General features: G+C 36.7%; 1 protein-coding gene across 1 annotated transcript in view; it reads left to right on the top strand.

The window, feature by feature from the left end:
* The window catches only part of WDR72 (WD repeat domain 72), a 96,691-nt gene extending 69,868 nt beyond the window's left edge, over positions 1-26,823 (top strand). The window contains exons 19-20 of the mRNA XM_059482184.1: positions 20,607-20,708; positions 26,465-26,823. Of these exons, the coding sequence (XP_059338167.1) occupies positions 20,607-20,708; positions 26,465-26,520 (158 nt within the window). The 3' untranslated portion in view covers positions 26,521-26,823. The remainder of the gene's footprint in view (positions 1-20,606; positions 20,709-26,464) is intronic.
* Positions 26,824-27,383: the final 560 nt, after the last annotated feature.

The raw sequence follows: 27,383 nt of genomic DNA, 5'->3' as shown, positions 1-27,383 counted from the left end.
AAAAGCTATTCTGAGGAAGAGAGTTTGGGGAGTAGTGATTAACAATGACTTTAAAACCAAGGATGTCAAAGACATGGGGAGTAGATGTGTTGGTATTAGCAAGACTCATCACTGCAGGACAGAAAATGTTAGAAAACTGAATAATTCTTGTAGACAGTGTCTGAATATATGAACCTGTCCTTGTTAGAACTGAGGCTTTTGCCATCAATGACACTTTGGTTCTTTACTGAGACACGTCCTGGGGAGAGACATTTACTGCTTTAATGTCACTTGTTCTGCTCTGAGGATGCTCACAGTGGAGCACTAGAGCTGAGAGAGTAAACCTAGAACAAAGTTACAAATGAATGCGAGGATGAATTGAAGCATTTCAAATATAAATTGCACTAGACTGGAATAGTTCATTTGGAAGAAGCCTACAGCAATTGTTTAGTCCAGGACTCTACTTTGGCCTTGTCAATGAGGGAAAGAGACCTATAATTAAGGAGAAAGGACTTTAAATATCTGGAAACATATTTTTCTTCAAAGGACATTTGAAGAGAGTGAATGAGAGTAACTTCTGGAAAGTTGCTTTAGCGACCCCATTAGCTAATTAAGCTAATAGAAACTTTAACTAGAATATAGCCCACAGTTAAACCCCGGTACTCAAAAGTTCTTTGTGGAATTTTTTGTTTTTCTAAAATCGGAAGTGTCAGTCAGTGTGGTAAGTGTAGAAGTGACTGGGTCATACTATTTGTCTCTAGGTTGTACTTCGAAATGAAGCAGGCAGTGCAGCCTTAGCCAGTGTGAATCACAGGCAGTTGTGAGAACCCCAGACAAAATATCTTCAATTTCTACTGTGAATAGAAGTCACTGCTCTTGTCTGAACTGTGCCCCCCAAGTCAGGGTTGTTTGGGTGATTGTAAGTACTTTATATTGGTCAGGTAGTGTAGTATCTTTTTCTAAAAAATTTTTTGTTAAACATCACAATTATGGAGATAAGTATTCCATTTCTGCTGAAAGCAAATGTACTATAATTGTTCTCAGGCTTTGCAAAGATGTGTTCTATGATACCTGTAGCATCACATCAGTGAAGATTGGAATCACCGCCAAATCTTTAGGAAGATAGGATTTACATTTTGGAAAAAGTAAATTAGTTCCTTTCTGAGGGAGGAAGCGCGGGTAGATTTTGGCTCTTACACATAGCAGGGATTTATCTCTATCTTTTAAATGAAGCACTTCCCCCTGAACAATCAGCTCTATCACTGCAATAAAAACCCTGTGATGAAACTGATTATATTTTTTCAATCACCACAGTTAAACAGAAAAGAGGTTAAGCTTCTAACTACTGCAATCTGCTGCCCTTTTAAAATGGTATAAAGATGGCAGACACTTATGTTAAACACAGTGGATTGTTGGTAAAGTTAACCGTGTGCATCCAAAAGTGGCAGAATATGGACTAAGGTGCAACCTCAATCTGTGCTGTAATAAAGTAGCTGTTCATCTGTGGTCAGAGATCGTCATGAAAGACCTTGAGTTCCTTCACTTTATTCTGCAGAAAGGCCATCAGACAGCTTTGCATCATCTAACTCTATCAATCAAGGACCTCAACCACTGCTTTCTGCTGAAAGCTTTCCTGTTTGGCTCTGTTTTTCACAGACAGCTCAATAACTTGTCTGTGGAGCTGTGATAAATGTACCATGTGCTTCTAAACTGTCTCTTTAACACTGAACTGAATTTCAACTCGTAGTGCTTGTAACTAATTGTTTTCATCAGAAACATTTTTTTTTACCCATTATTATTCATTCCAGAGGCTCTGATTATCTTTTTTTTTTCAATTATCCTGTGGCCACGGTAATATTTGAAAGCTTCCCTACATACAATGGACTCCTAGAAAACTAGATTTTACTCAGTGAATAAGCTGCCTAGTATAAAGAATAAAATTAAAGGGAATCTGTATGAACAAGAAGTATAAATCTCTAATACTTTTTTAGATGTATGAAGACCAGTATGTATGTGAGTCAGTCCTAAGTGAAATTCAAAAGAGAAGACTAAAAATTAAGTGCAGTGTAAGAACTGAGAAGATATGATGACTTATGACAAAATGTTTATAAAATCTGTCATAGTAATTAATGTCCCTAAACCAGAATACAAGTAAAAGCTTTACGTTTTAGGTTGTTAGACATCTTGGAACTTATATGCAGAGAAACTGTTTCTTTGAAATTAAAAAAAGAAAAATTATTACAGTATGTTTATTACTGTGATAATGTACTAGTTCTACTTTGAAAATTCACAACTGATTAGTTCATTCAGGTTGCAAAACTGTAGTACACATTCAGAATCAAAATAAAACAATCTTTTCAAGGAAAAGTGACATATGTAATTACTTAAAAGAAAATGAAAGCCACAGCAGAAGCTGCTCTAAGTGAACGGGACTCCTCTCAAGCATAATTTTGCTAGAACTCTGGCAGCCAGGGCTTTGATTTTTGGCCTGTATTTGGATAAAACATACCAAGATGAAAATCTAATTTCTAGTTTTCTTTGTAGTGAGTTTAGGAGGAGGAGAAGAAAGAGCATAAGGCATGTTAATTGCTTTTGGGAATAAGCTATTCCAGGTTAAAAAGAATAAATATTGTACACTCTGAAAAGCATGTTGATTTTTAGTGAACAGAACTAATTTACACATTCTTCATTTAGAGTACAGTGGTAAAATGGATCCTTTGGTGGATGTAGTCACAGCATAAATGTAGAGAATAAAAAATGAAATGGGATGGTGGTGTTGTATTGCATGAAAAGCAGGACAAGCAGTGGAAAAGAGCAGCCCATCACGCATTAGCTGTCACTACAATGGTGCAGGGGCAAAGGGTACATCAAAATACAGCTAGATTTGTTTAACAATTTTAGTGTGTGCTACCTGTCTAGGATAGTTTTCTGAAAGAGAACAGCTTCCTGTTATTATAGTACCAGTTGGGTACAGTAATTTTTCTGATTCTCCTTTCCATACATATGTCCTTGCAAGCCTGTAGGGAGATCAACTCTATTATTTGCATTTGTTTTCTCTTGCTGAGCAAAGCTAAATGGAATTTCTGCTCATAGGTGATCCCACTGGATGGATCTCATGAGTCCTTCTCTCTCTCTTTGATTACATTTTCAGGTGTTCATTAAGAGATGTATCTCCAAACCCTGAATCTAATTCCAGATTGCACTGTTCTGCTTTGCACTATTTCATCAGTAAATAATTAACATAAGTCCAGCTGATTTATGTAATGAAAGATTTACTCTGCCAGGCAGAAGGTTCTGCTGATGCACAGCTTTGTAGTGTCTTGTTCTGGGAAAATTGGTATGAAGCTACTGTGACCAGCTCTTGACTTCCAAAATTCCTTGTACTCTTATAGTTATGAAATGGAGAAGCCATTTTAAGGCAAATTGAATGTAATGTTTGAAGGAAATCTAGCAGACTTACAATACACATAATTGTCTAGCGGCAAGACAGAAATTGAAGCATCAAGACTGAGTACATTTTACTGATGCACTAGATGCAGTAAGAAAATCTTTCTTGGTAGTGGAAGCTACTGCTCTTTTAAATACATGAGGCAAAGCTGCAGGCAGATTTTTGAGCAACTTTTATAATTTAATATGTTTATAATCAAATTCTATTTCTATTGCATGCAGGCTGAGAGTGCAGGAGCTGGTTACTGTTACTGGTCCCCTAAATGAATGCACTAAGATTTGGAAGCTGGGTTCACTAACAATGAGTTTAATTGGTATCTGCACAAAGTACTGAAGTCCCAAAATTGTATTCTGAGCACACACTTGACTCAGTGAAAAATTGGGATAGATTATGTAGAGACAGTGTGTAATTCCCCTTGCAAAGTCCTCACAAGTGCAGAGGAAAGGCGAGTGGCCAAGACAATCCCTTGCGCGAGCTACCCAAGCTACTGGCAGCTACAAGGTCTTTAGAAGCGGTGATAAATTTCAGGGTAGTCATCTGACTTGCCTTAATCGGCACTGATTAAAAAGATCTGAATGGCTCCTGGCAGCCCCTGGATCAGAAGGATACAGATGCTCTCTCCCTAGTGGTATGCCAGTCACCACTGGGTAGGTAAATTCCATCTATAAATGTCAGGGGGTAACATTTCAGTCAAAAGTTGTACAGTGGCACTCAGAAGAGCTGATGTACAGTGAAGATATAAGAAGAATGTAAATAACACTGCAGATATTACAAATTTATTGTGTACATTGATTGGGAGGCTTTTTGGAGAGCTCATGTTCTTTTTTACTGACTGAAAAGCTATGGCCTAAATAGAGGACACCTTAGATACAGGCAAGAAAAATTAACAGTATAAATGTAATTTAAAAAGCTGGTTAGCTGAAAGAGGAGATAAATGGGAAATAATATTGTAGAAGTATACATATTGTTTGACAAAATTATATCAGCTAATCATTCTTTATCCTTTTTCACAATTCAAGACCATGCAGGAATGCAATTAAATTGAAAGGCTGAAACTTTAGGAAGTTTAAAAGAAAATATTTCTTCATGTAACCTAGTGTCTCAGATTCCTCTTCAATGAAATGGGACAGTATTTTTCCTCCATCTCCAGCTAGTATTTTAATTTTTCTGACTTTTAAACACCAGTTGTATAAGTTAAAATTAGTTATGCAAAGGAACACAGAATTGAATAGAGCACAATAATTTTTCTGTAGCATTTTTAATGTAGTCTCTAGACTTCAGTAAGTGGCTAAAAGACATCTTCCATATAATTAATAATAGTGACTTTAAAAAGACAGAAAAACTAATTTTTGTGGTTGCTGTAGTTAATTGTATTCATGGTGAATTATTTGCTGATGAAGAGAACCTAATCAATTATCTTTCCTTACAAATCAGTTCTCAAAAATGATATTTAGAAATTTGGCCTTAGACTGCTAGTTCATGCAGAACATAAATATATAGTTATATTCCTGCAAATTCAAGCAAGCAGTGGTTATATACCTGAGGAATGAGATGATAGCTCATGGAACTCAGACCCAGCACCCAGGGTGATGTTGAAACTCAGGGTTTCTGAGCTCTGGAATGGAATAAGACATTTGCAGAGTGAAATATAAGGTAGGGGAGAGAATGAATTTTAGCACATTTCCCTCTCCAGAAACCATGTACTGTGTAACTCATTTCTGTGTGGAAGTGTTCATGAAGCAATGCAAAGAAAATAGTTCTTGGTCTTACAATACCTTAAGCCTGCCTTTACTCACTAGGGAGAAATATGTTGGTTTGAATTTAAATAAAATAAATTCAAACATGTCTTAAAAGTAATTTTTGTTGACTTTTATTGAATGAAGTGCCAAGAAAATGTACTATCAAAGGCTGTCTTTTCGAAGTACATCCACTGAATGGGAACCATATAAGCGTGAAAAGACCTTAGAGGAAGTGTTAGTCAGGTATTATATTTTCTGGTTAATGGCCACCTAGGAGAAGCAGTAAAATAATCATTGTAGTGAAGATTACAAAGTATGTCATATTGCACCTCACTGTAAATATCACTTTAATTTTTTATGGCACAGATTATTTGTAAGTTTATTTTATATACTGCATAGCACTTAAATGTCACTGGATCTAAAACCTTTATCCGGGAAGCTCATTAGTTGAGCTGTCTGCGTTTGTATATCTGCCATCAGCATCTGGTGAGAGGGCTGCTGCTGACCCTGCCAGACTTGGGTCATGAGGTCAGCAGGTCTCATTTATTATTCAAAATTGCTTTCTGACCTTTTATCAGCTAGGTCAAAGAATGCTGCATTCTCCTTGGTTGAATTTTATAGTGAAATCAGTATCACGCACAGATAATAAAATTACCAATACATGTTAATCTCATCCCTCTCTCTCCAAAAATGTACTCACTTTGAGGTTGATGAAGTTGGAAGAGTTGCCTGTTCAAATATGTTTCAAGATCCTGGAGGCACCTTGTCATCCTTGTGAAATAATACATGTAGCTTCACATCTAGCTCATGATTTGATTGTGCATCTGCTTTCCCCTGGCGTGGTATGGAGGCAGCTGAAGGCAGAGCTCCATAGTTAACAGATGACCTCTCATTTTTATCACTCCCATATTTTTGCACAGTTACCTATTAGCTATTTCTATTTCTGATGGGTTTTCACTGGTAACTGTATCTTCTACCATCACTTGTACACCTGTGTCAGTTGAATATAGGAGAACTTAGAAGCATGGTGAAGCAAGAAAAGTCAATAAATATGAAGACTTTTTCTTGGAGATTTTAACAGAATCTAGAAAGAAAAAAACCATTGAATCTAAAATATTTTTGATTCAAGGTGTGATCTAGATCTAGGAAGTCACTGGTCAGCATGATTTTAGTCCAGACAGAATCCAGAAGCACCCTAGCAAAATTAAAAAGAACTGATGATCTGAAATTTTAATTCTGTGATGATTAAAATAGTAAGCATAAGTGACATTGCAGTAAGAAAGATATTTGGGGAATTTTAGAACACTAAACTTTGAAGAGAAAATTAGCCATGAGATCTTAACAAGCCATACTACAGTATGGAAAATTGGAAACCATAAATGGCAGATTGATTCTTGAAGGGAGCTGTGCAGTTCAGCATTATCCCTCTGGAATGATTTCATCCTTTTTAAAAGAAGGAGCCAAAGGTCACATTGGTCTTGCCCTTGAAGCAGACAATATGAGATGTCAGCTTGTGCTTTCTGACACTGCATATGATGAATAACCTTGACGTAGTAATAAACAAATAACCTATATTAGCGCTTAGAAGCACAGTGAAGTATTAATGCAATATATACTTCAACAATGCATTGCAAATATACAGCTTTCATAGAAATTGATTTCCTCTAGTAATACTGACATAAATTTATGGTTTCTTAAATGTTGCTGTAAAATAAATTCTTTAAATAATAGTATTTGTACCTATCTTAAATATGACCAATCATATGCACATAAATGAAGAAAATTGCTATGAAAAAGTAGTGATAAGGTTATATTAAAAAACCCCTGAACATCTGTATTTGTGTAGATACTCAAATTGTTGCAAATACTGTATTTCTAGCATTTCAAATACCTGTAGTCAATCACCTTTGTAAATGCAGCTCTGTCACTCCTTAGTATTCAGTAAGGTTATTAGCCCTCTTCTTTTGATATTTCTTGTAGGAGAGAAAAAGTGTATACTAGTAAGATGTCAAGGTGTGCATAACATTTGGTTGGAATGAAGTGTTTTCTTCTAACTATGGTAAGATGAAAGTCTGATTGTTGTGGGGAGAGTTGTAACAGGGCGCAGGAGTACTTTTAACAGATTCCTTAGCTTTAAAAACAGTCTTGTACTCATTGCAGTTTTGATGGCACGTTTAGGGTTTTTGTGGTTGGATTGTTTTAAACTGAAAGTTAAAGCCATTTGGTATTAATGAAATGCAGGATTTTGCCCTGTGTTTGAAGTGCAGCGTTTCTCTTGTTCATAAGTAATGTCTGTATCCTGTAAGTATTCTGTAATTTTATGTATCATATTTGCTTCTACATACACACTGTGCTCCCAAACAAGTAACCTATTTTTAGTACAGGTGAGCTGTGTGGAGAGTTCTCAGTGTTCCCTCTGCATCTTCTAGAAACATGGCCATGTGCTGCCATATGTGAGTTAACCCTGGATCCTATTCCAGCCATTAATATCATACAGAACATATGTATCCAAAAAAGGGTGTAGTCTAAAAGAAACCAATTTAAAAAATCAGTTTTTTAGGAGGTGACATTATTAGAATAAAAAATAAGACAAGAAGGAAAGTGAGCCCTACCTATTCATTTACACTCTGTTGCTGTCTTCATGAGCTGAAACAAATCAAGTAATTTGTTCTTCTAAACCACATTTTCACTTTCCTGTAGCTCTGAATGAGTAATTCCCTGGGAATGGAACCTGAGGTGGCAGCAGGTGTATGCAACTATAAAAGTGTCAGGTAGATAGAGGTAATGTTTTTCATAACAATACAGTATGGTAAATACTGCTGATCCCAATTTTTTAATACTGAATTTACCATTTCCCATTGTAACACTTATTTAAATCTAGTTTTAGCCTTTCATATTTTCTAAGAAAAATAGGGTCTCTAACTAAGTTAATACTCCTAGGTACTAATGCCTTACACGGCTGTGGATCTGTTTGCACCCTCTTGAAGTGCAACAGGCCATATGCGCAGTAGGTGTTTTTTCACAGACTGCCGCAAGAGTTCTTGCAATTCTGTAGCAGTGTAAAAGTGTGGAGCTCTCTTGCCAGAGGTGTAGGCTATTATCCTGTGGAAAAAGCTTTGGGTTGCGGGAGCAGTTTATGGCTAGAGGTTCACCTGCATTTGTCATTTCTGATAAAAGATGTGCAAAGACTGGGGTGCCTGTGAGTTTCAGTGGGTTCTGTATTTAATTAACAATTGAAAGCAGTTATGCTGTGGTGCTACAGCTGTGCAGTCTCAAATCAATGGAATAAGAAGCTCTGTTTTGAAGCTCAGATTTTACTTGGGTTATTTTGGAAAATATGCAGATTCCTGAGTACCAGTTATAAGTGAACTTGTCTTCTGTTCTTCTGAACATACTTATGGAAAGTCATCGTACTGTTACAGTGTCTGTTTTTGTCCTTTTCACATACCCATTAGAATTTCTACACTGCTTGCTTCATCTCGGTCACCTTGGCCAAACTCAGATTGTGCTAAATCAAGAGCAGCTCTATTGCTTTTTATAAAAGTGCACCTAGTCAACACAGAGGTGAAGAAGAGAGTGAGCATTCTGTGATTTATTTTACAAGACTGCTGTGCTTTCTGTTAATTATGCTACAGCCATTGCACAGTGCTTTTGAAACTGCAGTCAAGGTCCTGCTGCACATTTGTACCTTTTTTGTGCAGGAGCCCTTTTGGCATTTCCACTTCACTCATCTTACAAGCTGGAGTGCAACCTTCAGTGATCTCCTGAACTGGCAGTTTTGTGTCCTGAAACACTAAATTTGTTTTTATCCTTCCATATGAACAAGGATATATATGACTGACCCTTGATTCACCTCTGAATGTGCAGACAAGTTGGTAGTTGAAAGGAAATAGAAACAGAAACCAATCAACCAGTAAAAGAGAAGAATTCCAGCAATACAGTTTGAAGTATCTGCAGCAGACTGGTAGGACACTTCCGTTTGCAATTTCTTGTGGAGGACTGGATAATTTCCTAATAGTTGGTGTATACCTACCTTTTCTATATGTGAATTGGAATATAGATGTGCATATATAAACAACACCCTAGTAAACTTAAGTTCCAGAACACCTAAATAAAGGTATTCCAGATACTTTTGACAAGGTGCAATAAAAAAGCAATAGAAATGTTTATTTTCAGCAGTAACAAAAAGCTAATGATCAGACATTCTTCCTGAGGAATAAAGGCTCTACACCCAAAAAGGCTAACACTTAAAAAACAAGTGAAAACAGTACCTAAACAAAACTTTTCTTCTTTTTTTTTTTTTTTTTTAAACCTAATACCTCTGGAGGCTTGAGTCCTACACTGAAAGTGAGCAATACCAAAACTGATTACAGACTTTTCAGTTTGGCAGCATTGAGCAGCATCTTCCTGTTACATTAGACCAACCTTATTTAAGCAAAGTGAAGTAAGTTTGACATTTTAAAATATTTAAAATATCCTGCCACTTCTCCATCTAGATGATTTTTGCCTCACATATTCATGAAACTTGAATGCATCAAAGAGCTCATGAAAAAGCTCACACTTGTGCTACTCCTTGGCTCTTTATCCACCTAACTCCAATAAGAATGTGATCTTGTACAAAGTCTTACCTGGCAAGGCAGATCAGTCACCTTTTTTGGACCCATGCTTTTTAGTTCTTTGTGCATGTGGTCTCACACAGCCTCTGGAGCACAGAGACAGTTGTCAGTCAGCTCCTTAGATGTCCAGCTTCCTGGAAGTGCCTGTGGTGTCTGTCTTGCCTGTTTATTACCTGTCCCAAAGAGGAGGCTACAGGCTCTTTTGTTCATTTACAGGTAGGTCTTGCTGATGGCCTGAAGAATAGGGCTGAGTGTAGGTGAAGGTGCAGTATTTGGCAGCAGTCATCTTTTACCCATTAAGTACTTCACAAATTCTTGCTATCTATTCATTTGAGGGAGTGTCATATTTGTTTTCTGGAGATACATTAAGTGATGCTGAAAGTGGACAGCCTGTTTCCCAAACATGTCTGCTTTGTGGTAACTGCAGCAGATGATCCACATTCATTACCAATATAGCTATGTATCACCTGACAGTTCAACAAGCACCTTTCTGATATTTACACATAGCAACAGATATTGCTCATTAATTCAGAGAATAGCAAAGTCCAGATTTTGTTCTAAGTTGCATCAGTAGAATAACTGCCTTGAAATTAATCTAAACTCATGCTTCTCTAACAGACCCCACATTTATTGTCCATATATACAAAACTGATTTTCAGCTACAAAATAACAAGGGAGACAGCAACCCCTAGTAACTGGTGTTTGGGAAAAATCACAAAATTATGGTGTGAGATGTTAGTTTGCTGCCCTAAACACTAATTCGCTACAAATCTTAGCCATGTAACTGGAAATCATTAATTAAATCCTGTGCAGCCCAGAATCATGCATAATGTAACACAACTACTGCAAACAGTCCGCTCCAGATCATTTAAATTTCCTTCTTGCTCTTACCGACATGAGCTTGTATTTGAAGTAGTCCCTGATGAGATTTTGCCTTTTCATCCTTGGAGAATGTCCTTGTACATATTTATAGGACAAAGTAGAAGGATTACCTATGTGTGTTTTTTGCTTTTAGGGTATTAAATGTATTAATGTAAGAAATACATACCTTGGTACAGTATGATCATTTCAAAAATCTTTTGACTCTATGGAAAATAAAGGGTCCAATGCTCTAAGCCTTTAAGTAATCATATTCTGATTGGGTCATGTTCATAAGATAGCTGCTTTTAAATTGAATATGCAATTCCCTGTGAAAAATACTATTTCTATATCTTCCATTAATTTTTATGAAGAGGATTTTAGTAAGCAGCCCTCTCCAAAAGGCAGTGTTATTGCTAATCCATTGTCACCTTAGGGGTGAGAATAGATAGGCTACTCCAGCAACACTGCTAATGTTCAAAAAGGCAATTTGTTTAAAGGATGGGCACAGAAGGAGAAGGAAGTGGAGTTCACAAATTAAAAACTGCACAGCAGTTTCACTGCAAACCATCTACTAGTCATACAGTGCTATCCAATTAATCCATTACTCTTAGAAGAGGAATCCCTGTATATCCAGGTACAATCCTTGCCAAATATCTGGACACAATCATAGGCTTTTAGGATTACAAGTAACATAATAAAGGATAATGATCAAAAATTAAGCGCACCAATACAGAATGCTTGCGTTAACTGGACTTGCCATGTGCACTGCAAGGCAGCAGTCTGTTAGGTTTAAAGTGAGATTAAGGAGTTGTGTAACCTGCAATTATGCTGGTTTTCATTAAAAAAAATAAGATTATTTGGCTCAGTAGGGCCCTTCCTTATATTTACCTCTGTTTAATTGGATTTGGAACTGCTTAAACATCTTTGAGTTGGAGCTTATAAGAAGATGATCCCAGCTGTTTTTCAAAGCTTAAGACAGCAGGCAGACAACATGATCATGTCAAGACTCATACTAAAGCCTTAATCCTACTTTTTCATCAACTAGCACTACAGCTGAGTCTTTAACCTTCTAAGTACTAAATGTGCTTTGGATCTCTCACAATACATTTGCTGCCAAATGTTATTCTCTGATAATATTAATTTTTGCTTCCTTTCTAAAAAGTACTTTTAGAATAGGCTCTATCTGAGTTTGGAGAGCTAGAGTGTAAGACTGTATTTTCAGTCCTTTTATTTTTAGTCCTTTTAAAAATACTGCTTACAAACTTGCATTTATTCAAGTCTATTGTTCTCCATCGGGGCAAGGCAATGCATTGACATGTAGCTCACATTGCTGTAATGAATAATCAACTATATTGATAACTATTTTTCAATGTACATGAATTGTACATTGAATATATTTTGTTTTCAATAAGAAAGAAATGAGAACAACTTTAGTTTCGTTCAGGTCTTTTTCCCAGGAACTGTCACAATGACCAAAAGAAAATTTTCCACATTTGCAGCCTCAAAATATGCATTATTTTGTAACAGTGACTTATTTACTTTATTAATCCTAGGGCTGGAAAAAAATTAAATCTATAGATGCAGTTATTCCTGCATCTATAAATAGTAGCTATGCGATGCGATAATCTGTGTTCCTTTCCTTTCCTTTCCTTTCCTTTCCTTTCCTTTCCTTTCCTTTCCTTTCCTTTCCTTTCCTTTCCTTTCCTTTCCTTTCCTTTCCTTTCCTTTCCTTTCCTTTCCTTTCCTTTCCTTTCCTTTCCTTTCCTTTCCTTTCCTTTCCTTTCCTTTCCTTTCCTTTCCTTTCCTTTCCTTTCCTTTCCTTTCCCTCTTTTTTCTCCTTTCCTCTCTTTTTTTTCCTTCTCTTTTCTGTTCCTCTGTCCTAGTGCTCCGATTTGTCCTAGTGACACAGGGCTGCCAGCAGGAAAGCAAGCGTAGTTAATGCTCAGCTGCTCAAACCAGTCAAGCAAGCTAGCAAGTCCCAGCTGTGCTACTTGATGTTTTTTGATTGCACCTAGTCCTCAATCTGTGAACTGTTTTCTGGACTTAGATTCATCAAGCTCTGCCGCTTTAAAAACTCATGCAGGCAGGCATCCTAGGATATGCCATTATAAGCTGCTGCCAGGGGATCTTCTAGGAGATAAATGGAATCTGTGTGAAGTAAATTAGTGTGAACCAGTCAATCTGTGTGTCAGCCTTGAGCCACATCCATGGGTAACTAGCTTGCTGACTGAAAAGTCCACTGTCTTTTGCCAATCAGAGGTCTCAGCCACCAGGAAGCAGTCCTATACAACATTACTGTGTTGGAATAATGCCTGTTTGACCAGCTAGTGAAACTCTTTGGTATACGGTTCTGTACTGCTTGAGTTTACTTATTGCTTACAATTGAACTGAAAATCTTTTAAAGTCAGATAACATTTTAACAGTAGGGAGCATCACAGAAATGTCTTGGAAATAAGTACTTCCACTTTCCTACAGCAGCCATTCAGCAGAGTCATGCTGTGCTGCAGTCGGCTTTACCTCCCTATCAGTAATACATCTCCAAGACCATAATGCAAAAGAATAACAATAATCTGGCCAGAAGAGGTTAATAAAGAGGCTCTGTGTATTTTTTTTTTCCGTGGATTAAGCTATTTGGACAGCTTTGATTGAGAGATGGGAAAACTATAAAAGCTGTAACACTCATATTATGCACAGGGATGTGTCAGTGTCATAACCGTGCTGCACACATTCATTTAGTTTTGGTTTTAAGATTCAATCTATAGCAAGAATTTCTCTGTACAAAGGAACTAAACCAGAATTCTCAGCAAGCTTCCTGATTTATGATTTTATATTTGAATACCAAATCAATCTGTTATCATGAAAATAATAATATCTGTGCTGTCAAGTATGCCATTTTAAAAATAGGAAGTATTCCTTTGTTGGTTTTGTAGGTGCTACTGACACAGTGCTGGGATTCCCATCTGCACTGTGTGTTCTGCAGCACTTTTGATCTAAAGTACAGAAACCAGGGGGAATTTTGCTGTATTTCTGTAAAAAAAGGTTCTTCATCCTTGGTGATTGGTGGCCAGGCACTGGAACAGACTCCCCAGGGAAGTGGGCGCCGCACCATACAGCTCAAGAAGAGTTTGAATAATGCTCTCAGGCACAGGGTGGGGTTCTTGGGCATGGTGCTGTGCAGGGCCAGGTGTTGGACTTGATGACCCTTGTGGATCCCTTCCATCTCAGCATATTCTGTGATATTTTTAGAAATTTGGATAGGTGAGGAAATGCTATGTACTTTAATTAAAAAGGAGACTGATTATCTAGTAACTAGCAGATTTTGGCTTTCTTTACTAATTTTGTAATCAAATTTTTCTTTCCTATTGTCTCCCAATTACTGGTTGGAAAAAAAATGAGAGAGGGATAAACAATGTTAATCAAATAATTCAGTCTTACATCATGTTTGATTAAATGACACACTTAGGGAAATTGGAAAAGAGAATTTTAGGCCTTCTATCCAGAGAGGACATTGAGAAGAAGAAACAGTATATAACAATAGAAGAATTAATAAGAGGCAGTTTGGGCTTGCAGTTTCTTTTTAAAATCCTCCCAAGTTTTACAAAAGCTTGTGCTTCAGAGCTGTACAGTAGATGCTGTGTGGAATTTTATGGGAAAGTATTTTATTTCTTGCAGCAGAACCCACAGAGACAAATTTAACTAGTTAGGTGTTTTATAATATATACTACACAGAATACATGGACAGAATCTGCTATAAATCATAACTAAGATCAAGACAACTGCTTTAAAATTGAGTGAATGTTTCATTGCACTAATGAAACAAAAATGGGATGTCCTTTGAGAGCATAATTTGTTACATGCCATTATATTTTAGTTGAGAGAAGTAGAGAAGTCCCTCTGGGTGAATAAAACTTCAAGGTATATTGGGAAAAGAATTGCTGAAAATTTCAGTTTTTCTGTTTGGATGATTGCTGCCCTCACAGACATAGGGAGAGAGGAAAATGGACTTTTGAGGGGCTTTTTGATATATTAAAACCTTTCTCACATACAGAAGGAAAAATGTTCTTTAGTTGTAATTCACTTGGCGAGTGGCACGAGCTCGGTTTGCAGGTGGCTTTGAAGTGCAAGAGCCAGTTCAGGCTTCCCAGGTTGGTTGTTCTGCAAACTGAGCTCTGCCATCAGGTCCTACTTCTGCATTCATTGTAATGGATTCAAGTCCAGGACCTTCCAGTTTGGCTTATTTCAACTTCCATGTACTGCAGCATTCACTTCAGAATAATAATATGTTTCTTTAGGTTAATATATTCTTCTCTTTTTTTTAAATTAAAATGTAATGGAAATTGGGCCAATGTGATATTTAATCATCAGAAGATAAAAAACAGCCATTCTCAATTAAATGACAACTACATACATCTGTGCAGATTTTTTCAAATTACACTAAAATTTATGAAATGACCAGCATCTGATGTCTTCTGTCACTGAAATGAATTTTGGTTTGTAGAGCCTGAGAAATGGCCTAGGAAGAAAATATGGTTCAATTCAATAAGGATGAGGACAGGGATCTAAATTGAGGTAGGATTAATCTTCTGCCAAGAGACAGGATGGGGAAGAAAAAGCAAGATAACAATTTCTCAGGAAACAAGGATTTCTCAGGATCACAAGCTGAGCATGAGTCAACAGCATTCCTGGCGTGGTAACAAAAGCAAGCACCACACCGGGAGTGTCACCTGGAGAACTGTGAGTGATCCTTGAGCTGTGCTCAGCACTGGTGGCGCCAGGGGCACAGCCCCACCCGGGCAGACTCCTGCCTGCTGGGAGCCTGCTGGGCAGGAGCATCACATGCACAGGGGTGGGGTGGGAGCTCCATCTGCACCGTGTCACTTCCCTGTCTGCCTCTCCTGTGTCTCTGGGACTGCAGAGCTTCTGCTGGTAGTTCTCTTGGCAGCTCATCAATGTGTTCTGCTTTTCTTGTAATATTTGTGAAATAATCCTACCCTTTTAGTTTGGCTGGAAATACATGGAGAAAGCAAAGTGGATTAGGAACCATCAGTCTGGAAAAGAGGGAAAATTAAGAATTTTAGTCACAGGGGTTATGGAGAGAGTATGCTGGGCTCATACCTGTGCCTTTTCTCAAACAAGAAGTTGCACATTAAGCCAACAGGGAATAAGCAGACAGACAAAATAAGGTGCCTTCCTGTGTGAGAAAACTATGGAGTTTGCCATTTCAAAGTGAGTTAGGGTGTAGGATGTAAAGGATGCAAAAATTACACATTTAAGGAAAAACTGAAGAAATTTATGAAACAGGTATCTATTATGAGGTATTACAGGAGGGGCAAAAATTCTTTGTAATTCCTTGAGTTTCAGATTGGGCTTAAGGAGAAATTTCTGATGCAATATTTTTTTATGGTTGTTGGACTCTTAAACTGATAATTTTTAGTCTCAGCAAATATGGCTGTTCTTAAACTTTTCATTATATTTTTATGATATCTATGAAGTGTGCTTTTAAAACAGTACTCAAAGCGTTTATTGCTCCATCAAGCTTCTTAAGTATAATACAGTAAAGGCCTTTAGAAGCCAAACAGCTCAGAAGTCACATTGCATCACAATTCTTTTATCCATTTACAAAAATAAAAAAATGCCACCATTTTGTTTCCCTTTTACAGCTTTTATTTTTTTCCATGCAGTTTTATTTATGCAGGTTGCTTTGTATTTCATATTGAACCTTAAATATATTTATCACCTGAATCCTCTCTTGCCTAACATCTTCGAATGAAAAATAATTTTTGTTGCCCTATCCAGTCATTTTGAATGACAAATAATCTTTTGTTTTCCCTGCAGACAGACTGTCTTTAAGTCACTAATCCACTTTATCAATAACACAGGCATCTTATCAGAAAAATGCTAAATGTTTTATTTGCCTGAGTTATGCAAACTTCTTTCTCCATTGTGTCTGCCCTCTAAAAATTGGTATGCAGAGCATGTTTTTTAAACTTTAGTGTAGGATATTTACAGAGTGGAACAAGGCTTTTCAGAGTTTCAACCAAACGTGTAGAAATAAATGACCATGGTGAGTTGTTGCTGTATTTCATGATTAGGCTATGTTCACAAAGAATAGCTTCAACAGTTTGTTCAGAGGCTGTTTTTTAATGACAGATCACCAGTATATTTTTGGAAATTGTTTGCTTTTATTATGTGGAATTGTTTTAAATATTTTGAAACTAGGTACATAAATGTTTCATTAAATGCTACTATCTATGACACTGCTTTACTATTCTAAATCCCATATCTATATTACAGACAGACTTCTTCTGTTTTAATAATGTAAGAAAATGGGTATCAAGTTCAGTAAACAAATCCTAAGAGCTCAATAAGAAACATCAGAAAAAAATGCTACAATTCTTAAGATTGATCCTGTGCAATGAAGAATCCTGTGCATCTTTATATGCTAAGTTCAAGGTCATTTGCTTCAATGAAATCTGTGCTTTTACCTCATTTCCATGCTAACAATGGTAATCTCTACTGTCCATGTAACAATGGAAATGACACTGCACTGAATAGAAAGAAAATATTATTGGAGTTATCAGATATAGTTTTTAACTTGCTTAGGACTCGTAGATTTGGGGCTCATTTATACTCTATATATGTCACTTTGACTACAGATATTACCTTTCAGAGGGAAGCAAAAGTAATTTTAAGGTCCATTTAAACCCAAAGTAGGACAGAGTGTCTTCTGAATAAAGATGACACTGTTTATGTTTAAATAACCTAAATTCCATCAGCATTCTCAGTATAAACAATTCAGAACACTTTTTCTCTGACTGATATTTGTACATAAAGTCCTATTCCCCTAAGAGAACATGCAGAAAAATAGGCGTTAGTGCTGAGATTTTTTTTTAATATTTTTTCTTTATTATATAATGCCATTTTTACTTTCACTCTTTATTTGGGCCCGACTGTACTTTCCTTATTTTTAACTTTTCAATTCCCTTTGTCCTTCTATGATATTTTTAAGAAACCTTTTTTTTCCAGTTGGGCATATAGCGTGATGTTTCAGAAAAGAAAGATCTGAAGGTCTCTGCCTTGGTCCCTTTCTTGCTCACTGCGTGCACTTATTATGTAACTTCATAAACCAGGGTCGTGTGAAGTTTATTTGCCTGGTTTTGCCTAAGGAGGTGTGTGTCCTTCTGAGCAGGTGACAGGGCTGAGGGAGACTTCCCTTAGTCGCACCAGTGACCCCATCCCAGCCTGTTTCCTGGTTTTCTGAAACAAGCACTTCCCTTGTTTCACTCACACTTGCTGAACTGCCTTCTTTGGCAGCTGTTTTTGCAAAAGTTGTCCAGAGTTCTGTCTCTCTGTCCCCCACGAAAACTCTGTCCACCCCTGCTTTCCATTCCCCTTAAACTGTTCCTAATGACCAGCTATTACTGCGTTTCATGCTTTTTGGTATTTTTCAGCTCTATCAGCACTGCCTGTCATTCCTTTTCTTATTTTTGTATTTCTTGGCTTTTAATGACTCCATCCTCTCCTAGATTTCCCCAAATCTCTGCAGTATCTAATCAGATAGACCAACTGGAAATCCTCCTGCTTTGTCCAATCATCTTGCTGTCCTGTCTTGGTTTCTGTCTTGTTCATTTCACACCTTCCTTGTGAGCTACCTCATCTGTGTATGGACCTGCTTCTAGTTGGGTTTATTTGTTATGCTCTGAGTTATTGCTCAGCTGAATCTGGTATCTTCACTAAGAACACTGTTCAGTACAGTGTTGTAAAATCCAGCTGTTCAGTTGAAATTAGCTGACTTGTGCTGACGTGGCCGGGGAAGGAGCAGAGCGCTTGAGCAGGTTTGTTTTAGTCCCACGCAGGCAGTTGCAGCACAGACTTCCAGTTAGGGAAGTCTCTGCCAGCTCCTGCCTGGGACTGATTCTGGTGCTCTGGAAGTGTCTTCCCTCTTTGGTTCACTATGAGAGTTCTTGACTGGGTAAAAATACACAGCTCATTTTGAAAGGCTGATTCTGAATTTTAGGTGACTACTATTAGACCAAAACAGACAGATCTTGTGATTTTTTTGCTTTCCCTCCAAAGGTATAGCTGTACTTTTTATTTTCTCTCTCTCTTCACAGGGTACTCTGTTGGAAATTTTCCTGTTGTTCTACTTCAGAGTAGTTCTGACTTTTAAATTCATGCAGCTGTAATGACTCAATCTGTCACTTAGCACAGTGCAGCTGACTCCACTGTATGAAGAACTGTTTTAGAAAAAAGTGTTCTAAAATTTGGCATAAAATTATTTTGTTTTTAAATATAATATGAATACTTGTATATTCCAATTTTTCTTTTGAAGGGGGAATTCACTTAGTGTATTTAAAAATTATTTAAATGTTTTAAAGAGAGAAAAGCACAGATATCTTTAAAGACATTTCTTCCTTTACATGTGATGTTTTTTATGTGTGAAAAGGAGCATTTGTTATTTGTTACTGTAATTGTTCTTCAGTGTCAACTCACCCCATGCAGATTATCATGTCAACACTTCATGCTTTACCTGGGCAGGGTTTTACATACTGATTTGTTGCTATCCAAGGCAAACCTTTTAAGCAAAATTTACTGGGTTTTTGTTTTTTTCAGGTGAAATGCATGGTATCACTATCATAGATTTTTTTATATATTATGTTTTAATATTACATTTTCAATGTTCTAATTCCACAATAGTATTGAAGCCCTGATTGCTTCAAACAGACTCTGTGTAGTTGCAAGAGTCAAGAATGATGGAACCTTTTGGTGACCTGGGATCAATAGCTGCAAACCCATGGAAAGCACAGAGCACTGAAGTGGAATATGTGTCTTTTGAGCTCCTCATGTCTGCATAGTGCCCTGAGGCCTTGTTGATTCACTCATAATCCTGGAAAATATAAATAGGTGTTCAAATTACATAATCCTTCAGCAAATATTCAATGGCTCAAAAAAAAAAAATCTATCAAAATTTATAAGGGAAGAAATTTCTCTTTTGAAAAGAAGACAGAAGAACATGGGGATTGTGCATAGCCATTGGTATCTCCATCCCCCAGAAGTCTGGAATTTTGCTTGGTTTTCTAGATATTACAAAAAAAGAAGTGTTTTCTAGCCACTGCTGTTATCTTAGGAAATAGGATCAGGTAAGAGTTTTAACAGAACAGCAAAATGGCGATCTAGTCTTTACTGTGCTAGTATTCTATAATATACTACTTATAATTGTACTTCATCTTCAAGCTGTATTTGTGGCTCCATGTAGTGATATTAAGCAGAAGGGAGGGAAATGGCCTTTGACAAGGGAAGGACCCCTCTTCTCCTCAAGAAAAGTTACATGAGATTTTGTTCAAAAGCCAAGTGAATTAAAAAGTCATATATAGACTGGTAATTGTTGCCCTGAAAATATTTGAATGCTCAGAAATGGAAATGTTTTTAGCAGTTAAGTAAAACATATAACCAAATTTGGTAATCCTTAAACTGCAACTCAGTCTGGGTTTTACTGCATTTTGGACTTATGAGTAATTTTCTTACACATTCCAGCTTGTTGTATACAACATATTTTCATTTTAAAACATACACCGTTTCTCTCCCTGCTGAATGACTCCAGTAATTACAAAACCATCTGATTGATCTTTTACATTGTTTACTGGCTTCTTTGGTGAAACAGATAAGCATTTTTTATGCCTTCTTAATTATTTTATTATTTTAGGATTCTGTAAGAGAAAACTGGTTTACTGCTTCAAAGAGACCTCATTTAAGCTGATGCCTCAAACTGCACACATTCTTCTCTCTAGATTTTTCAACTGTCCTGTGGTTGCATATAAGTAGTTTGTGTTTCTTGGATTTTTTTTTCAATCTATTATTTGTGTTTACAAATTATGTCTTCAGCATTGAAGGCTCTGCAGAAAAGCAGGAAGTGTTGGTTTCTGCATACATTACATTTCTCCCTCTGTTTTATTCTTATTGCAGCAGTCAGTGTGCTGAAGCATGACAAGAGCTCCAAGTCGGCAAACTTCCAAGATGTGGAGGATACATCTGACAGATGTGTCTTGGAAGAGTCTGAGAGTCCAGGTGAGAGGCATTTAAAGACAACCACCAAGTATCAAGTGATAAATCTGACACAGCTTTTGGGTCTGTATAAAAGCAGATTGTAATGCTGTTTCCTTTTTAGCAGCTGCAATGTCAAATTAATGGTCACCTCCAGGGGTCACAGTGTGGAGCTGTTATCCTTTCCTCTTTCATCGGGAGTTCAGGTCTGAAAAAGGATAAAGGCTTTATGACCAAAAAGAAAGCTGACACTACTAGTTCATTATAATTACACTGCTTACTTAATATATGTACGATGTCTGACCCTTTGAAGGTAGCGTGAGATTATGAAAAATTAGAAGTACTGTATATACTGCAGCTGAATGCAGCAGTGGACACTTAAACACCATATCTCTGGAGGAAAGCAAATTGGTGGCATTAAATAGCTTGATTCTTTCCTTTAAATCAGCTCACAATCATTATTTCATTTTAATGACTCTTAACATTGATTCAGCTAAATACAGGAACATCCATAAAGTGCATCCTTTTTGGTAACTGAAAGATTTATCTTCATGTAGTTTCATTATCTTTCTCGTTATGGAACATCTACGAAATTTATTAAATGAATCCCAAAAGGAAACAATTAAATATAAATTGTATCGAGTCACAGCTGATTAAAAACATTCTGTGCGACTAAATACCAAGATCTTTTAAGCAAACTGTGAGCTTGATCCATATACAGCACAAACATAACCTGCGCACAGTCCTCATTAGTGAAAGAGTTAAACATCTTTCTTCACTTGGTATTTTCCTTCCTGTTTTATCTGGTTTCTCTGTACCCTCCTGCATCTTTGTGTGCTGATCCGTGTATCATATTTTTGATTCATCGTCTCTGCGGCCTGTCAGCTTAGTTAAGAGATTTCCAAATCTTGCAGCCTGTGCTGACAGGGGGCAGCTGCCAACAGTCCCCTGATCCTTCCCCAAGGAACACTGCTGAGATTTAATTTTCAGTCAAAGGGTGCAGTCTGAAATCCATGTCAGGTCCCCTAAGTCATCTCAGAACCCGGATAGGACCCATGTCTGGGGGATTATATTTCAGCACATTCCACTCTTCCAAGATTCCTTGGGAGTTCAACTACTGTCATATACCTGATTTGAACTACATTCCCTTTTCATCTTTTCCAGAGAAATGAACACCAGTATATGTTACAATAATTGAAACCAATGAATTGTAAATCTCTATTCATTTTAAAACCACATAGACTTAGACTCAATGTTGTCCAGCAGAACCCAGCATGAGATTTAGAAAGAAATTGGTAATCTACTCAGAAAGGAGCCAGGTTTGACAATCTGTGGTGTTTAGTATCTCCTTGAGAAACCATCTGTAGTCATTTCAACACCAATTATGGGCCGAAATACGGATTGTCCAAGATTTGATCAGTTTTGAAATGAGAAAGGATTAAAGCAAGGTGGCACTACAGTGTTCAGGGGAGAATTAATGTACCTTAAAGATAATACTAATTTTAACCTTAAATTAATTCTCTCTGGCAAAGTACACCTTTTTGGATGGGAACTTACATATCCAATTCCTCACTCTGCATATCTATATGAAGTAATGGAAAGAATAAAAGCCTTTCAGGAGGTGAATATTGACTGGCAAAAATACATGTTGATAAAGCATCCAAACTTAAAAACTGAGTTCCAATCGGTCCATCTGACATCATTAAACTAGTAATAAACAATGAATTACTCTGGCTTTTGTTTCTGTCCATTCCTGCATTTTAAGACATCTTGTCTTATAGGTCTGAAAACCTCAGGAGATTTCACTACTGGTCTCACTGCTTTCCACTGAGAATTTGTGGCTTGGTTGTCATGGAGACATCGTATTTCTCCAAGAATTGCTCATATTGATCCGTGGACAGGCGTAAATGGCCAGGCGAATGTGAGGAGTAAAGGGGGTTGGGCAGTACTACAAAATGACCAGAGGTTATGGGTCGGAAATAAGCTCATAGCAAACACTTAGGTAAAGAGAAAGAAACAGTTTCATTTTGTTTCAGGATTTCGTTTTTGCACTTTATGCCATTGTCTTCTTTCACTACAGACTGAAAGAAACTTGTTAGTCACTTGTCATGTCAGATCTTTGGTGCTTGTCCTGACACAGCTGTCAGCCTTCCAGCTCTGTGCAGTTCAGGGACACACAACAAAGAGCTAGGAACATGAATTATTTATTGCTCCTTGTGCGGATGAAATTCTGTGATAAGAAATTAAGACACTTCTGACAGAAGTGCTTGTTTGAAAGGCAAGATTTGGTAACACAATACATTTACTTAAAGCTTACCATTTACTTTTAGTAGCAAACATTGAAACAATAATATGACATTCAGTTGGCTGTGATTTTCTCAGGTGCTTTGACTTTGAATCATGGAACTTGAGAGTGCTTGGGAAGTCAGCATTTTGTTTGGTGAAACCTGTGACTTAAGAATCTCTCACACATATTCAAAGTCTGGGCAAACTTACAAACTTATAAATTTTTATTAATAAATCTATAAAGAGTCTCTTGTGCTTCACTTACAATATGTTGTCATAGATGCAAAAGTGATGTTAAGAAATATATTTATTTTATTATCTCTTCTGATGAAGAAAAGGTGAAAATATGACAGTATACCTGGAAGGAATTCCAACTATTGCTAGAAAGGCTTCTTTATTACTACTTCTACCAGATTCAGGAAGACTGTAGAGCAGCCATTAACACATTTCTCTGTACATTGTGGTTTTTGGTGGTGAAAGGTGCAGTCTCTTTCCTTGACATTAGAATGAGCTTTATTTTTAAAGTGATCTTTGTTTTCAAAAATAACATTAAGCTTGTTCTGTTTGTTTTACTTTCACATTTTCTTTGTCTGCACAATGTTCTCACTGCACATTGGCCTCCAGCAATTGTAGGAGGCAGATACTCAGATGAATAGCAGGAATCCATTTGACTGCCCAAGACACCAATCCAAGATTTACCTGTGATTTCTTGTGTTTAATGTGTGATCTGAACTACTCTCAGATAGGTAATGAAACCCCTCAACCTGCACTTTTCTCTTGGATAATTCACAGTAAACACTTTTCACAAGTGATGGACACAGGTAAATATCAGACTGCAGTTTCTTGTCTAAGTGAAATGGATTTTAGTTTCTCCCTTCATGTGGCTACAGGCTGCCATTATCTGTGATAGTGGCTCCTGTCTATTTTAGGCCCCACACAGAGGAGATGCTGGGCTTCTCTCCCAGATGCCTAATAGTAGGTTTATCACTGCCATTTTTCCCCACATGCTGAGGACTACTCCTGTTTGACATGCAAAGCCTTGGCTTTTCAAATTTGTCTCTGCTCTGGCCTTGAAAGTAATAATCAGATAAGAATTGCAACAGTTTTTTGTAGAACTTGACTTTTAGTCATATCAATCTCCCCTAAAGAATTCACTACCCCTTAAAGTGCTTCTTTCTTTAAATAAATATTCCCAGCAGTTTTCCATTTTATGAGACAAATTTTCCAGATTTAAGGAAACTGAAAAAGAAGGTGAAAGTGAGTGTCCATGGATGTGTTAGTTCGACTTCTAGGTCTAAGCTATTCATCTGAATTTTCTTGTATAAACAGTGGTAGAAAATTTACACCCCAGATGCAGATCATCTTTTCCAAAGGAAATTGCTTGAAAGGGTTCCAGAGGGGATTGAAAATGCTCTGAATTTTGTTAGTCAAAATTTAAGAGGAATGTAGCAGGACTAAACACAGTTTGAGGTGTCTTAGCTTTCATATGTGGGGCAGTCCCACTAAGGACAGTTCTGCAAGTGCAGCTCCTGTGGGAAAAAGGAATAGATTTGAGCTGAAGTCACAAGAAACCATGTAGACACAGATGCCTCTTCCCTCTTATTTTCCCCAAAAGACACATTGCAGTAGAATAGGAAATAGACTATTACTTCACTTGGTAATAGAGGGAAAATGAGCCTTACTAATGGAAGATTGAATTGGAAGCTGTAGATGGAAAGTATAGTGTTTTCCATCTTTTGGATGGAAACCATGTAAATGGTAAAACCCATGTATGCTTATGGCCTTTAGTATCAGACAGTCTCTGCCTGATACCTTCTGCAGCTCATGATCTCTCCCATCCCTTCATTCCAAAACCACTGCACATAGTAAATTTTCTCTCTTCAATTTTTCACTTTTCAGGACAGAAGGTAATTCTGGGTGCATAACAAATAATAGGGAAAATCCAAGCAGTTTTCACAGTCTTGCTTAATTGCTTGTCCTTTTTAGAGACCTTGGCACAGAAATGGGAAAGGTCTCTGACTGTCTCTGAAATAGTGTGTGAAAGGCAGAACTGCTGCAAATAGAAATAAAAATGTATTATTAGCACACTGTGCTTGAAAATATAGCACTAAAGTGTGACTGTCTTATCAGGCAAGTTAAAATTACTTCATCGAATATTCACATACCAGCTCCCAAGTTCCATCCACTGAAGAGTGTTTTTAAAATAAGCATTGTGTCACTTCTATGGCTGTTGATCAGAACACAGAATGTAAAAGTAAATTTCCAGGTACAAAGCACCCTAGAAAGTCATGATTTTCTGTGTTTGCATGCTCATGAAAAGCAGGAGGCAGTAAATGAAGACTGACCTGGGAATGGGGTGCTGGAGGCTGTTTCTATTGAGGATGCTGGAGTAGGAGGAAGATGCAATGTAGGGGCAGCCCACTGGTCACAGGCACTGCTGGCCCAGGGACTGTGTATAAAATGTCAGTGCCCAGGAGTTATTCCAGAAAGAAGCTCTGGAGTTTCCAGTGTAGGCATGGATGAATTCATCATCATTTCCCTGCAGTAGATGTAGTGCCATGTCCTATCAGTGTTCTGGGTTACTGAAATTATGTACTAAAAGACTCATATGTTTTGGTTTGATTTGTGATTTTTTTGTTTGCTTTCGGTTTTATTTTTTTAATAGCAAATTTAACTGTAGACTCAGAAGACTGCATAATAGTCATCAGGAAAATGCCTATGTCTCTGTGTCTATGATACAGATAGACAGAAAGATCATAGATAATATGATAAATTTACAAGGTATTCATTAGATAGGAATAAAGTAACGTGTGCTGCTTTCTCAGTGTTCATATAGTCATGAGAGGTGTGGTGGTACCTGTTTGAGCAGTGCTTCTAATACAAGTAATATTTAAAATTCAGGTCACAACATACCTCAAATTCAAAGAAATTATGAAGATAAAAATTGGTGATTGAAAAATGTGCTGTGGAATTCTAATTGACAGGTTTAAATTACAATATAACATTACTTCTGTTCACAGCTATTGTAGGATTATTTCTGCTAAGAGAAAAAATATATAATTTGACAATTATTTTTGCAGAGAAAACATAAAACTCTATTAATTTAAAATAGAAGTTGTCTTTCTGCTGATCCACTGGAGCACTTTCCTTTAAAACGAAAGGAAGAAGCAGAAGTCTGTGCAGAAGAAGAGTTTTGAGGAATGCCATACATTCTCTTGAGCTGGTTCTGGTTCTGTATTGCTTTCTGTCATGTATCAGATATAATGTGAACAGTCTTCTGGAGGTAGATTTCTGCATCTTTTAATGCTAATATTAGGGTGCTTAAAGTTTTTATTCCATTACAAAAATTATGGAGCTTGTTACTCTATAAAAAGACTGTAAAATAATATATACTTTAGTAACAAAGAAACAAAGTCTCAGCTATTACCTGTATATTGTAAAATCATTAAGCTTCAAATTGTAAATCATAAAGAAATCGTGCATTTCTTTTCCAGATGACATGAAGCAACATCCCTGGATATCTAAGGTCTGCTCCTGTAAGGTGTGCTAAAAAAAACCACTGAGACGAAAGAATTGGAAGATGTAGAAGGACAGCCAAGAAATAGGACCTATATGGTGTGGTGCACATGAAATGGGTTTTTGTATTTATTATGGTACCTTTAACAATTAATTTTCAGAAGAAATGCCTTCCATAAGATCAGCTTCTTTTGGCTGATTTATTGGCTTCAATTCACACTTCCATTGCTAGTAGATTTACATATATTCAACTAAATTTGAGTTGTTTTGATATAGAAAATATCAAGTCTTCATTTTTGGATATCATTCACTTGTTTATGTAGTGATCTTTAGAATTTGATTGCCATTAAGTATATCAATTTTAGTATTGTTTTACATAGATAAAATTTAAATTTTTCTCTCTCTTTCCTTATAACTTTTCTTATCAATAACATTTTAACACTGAGCAAAACCAAATGCATTTCAAATAATTAAAAAATTTATTTTTTCTGAAAATAGAAATTCACAGTTTGAATTAAACATGGAATATTTAGAACTAACTAAAAAACAGAGTATTCTGTGCACTTGTTATCAATTTCAATTGTTATTATTCTGTGCATTTGCTATCAATTTCCCATTCTGAGAGAATGGGAAATTGATAACAAATCTGGTCATGTTTAGGATGTAAATTTTCCTTTTCTCTAAATACCATTTACCATTACCATAATCTGTAGAAATGTAGTACCAGTATAGAACTGGAGAAGCCCATTGGGGTCCTCTACTGAAATTATATACTTAATTGAATATCAATTTGTGCTCATTGGGAAAAGCAGCTATACCTTTTATACTTTTTTTCTTTTCCTAAAAAAGTCCACTTATATTTGTAGAATAAATACAGCTTATTAGGCCCATTTATCA

The sequence above is a fragment of the Ammospiza nelsoni genome, chromosome 14 (genome assembly GCF_027579445.1).
Source record: "Ammospiza nelsoni isolate bAmmNel1 chromosome 14, bAmmNel1.pri, whole genome shotgun sequence".
Taxonomy (NCBI): domain Eukaryota; kingdom Metazoa; phylum Chordata; class Aves; order Passeriformes; family Passerellidae; genus Ammospiza; species Ammospiza nelsoni.
The sequence above is the reverse complement of the archived record's forward strand: the minus strand, read 5'-3'. Positions and strand labels throughout refer to the sequence as shown.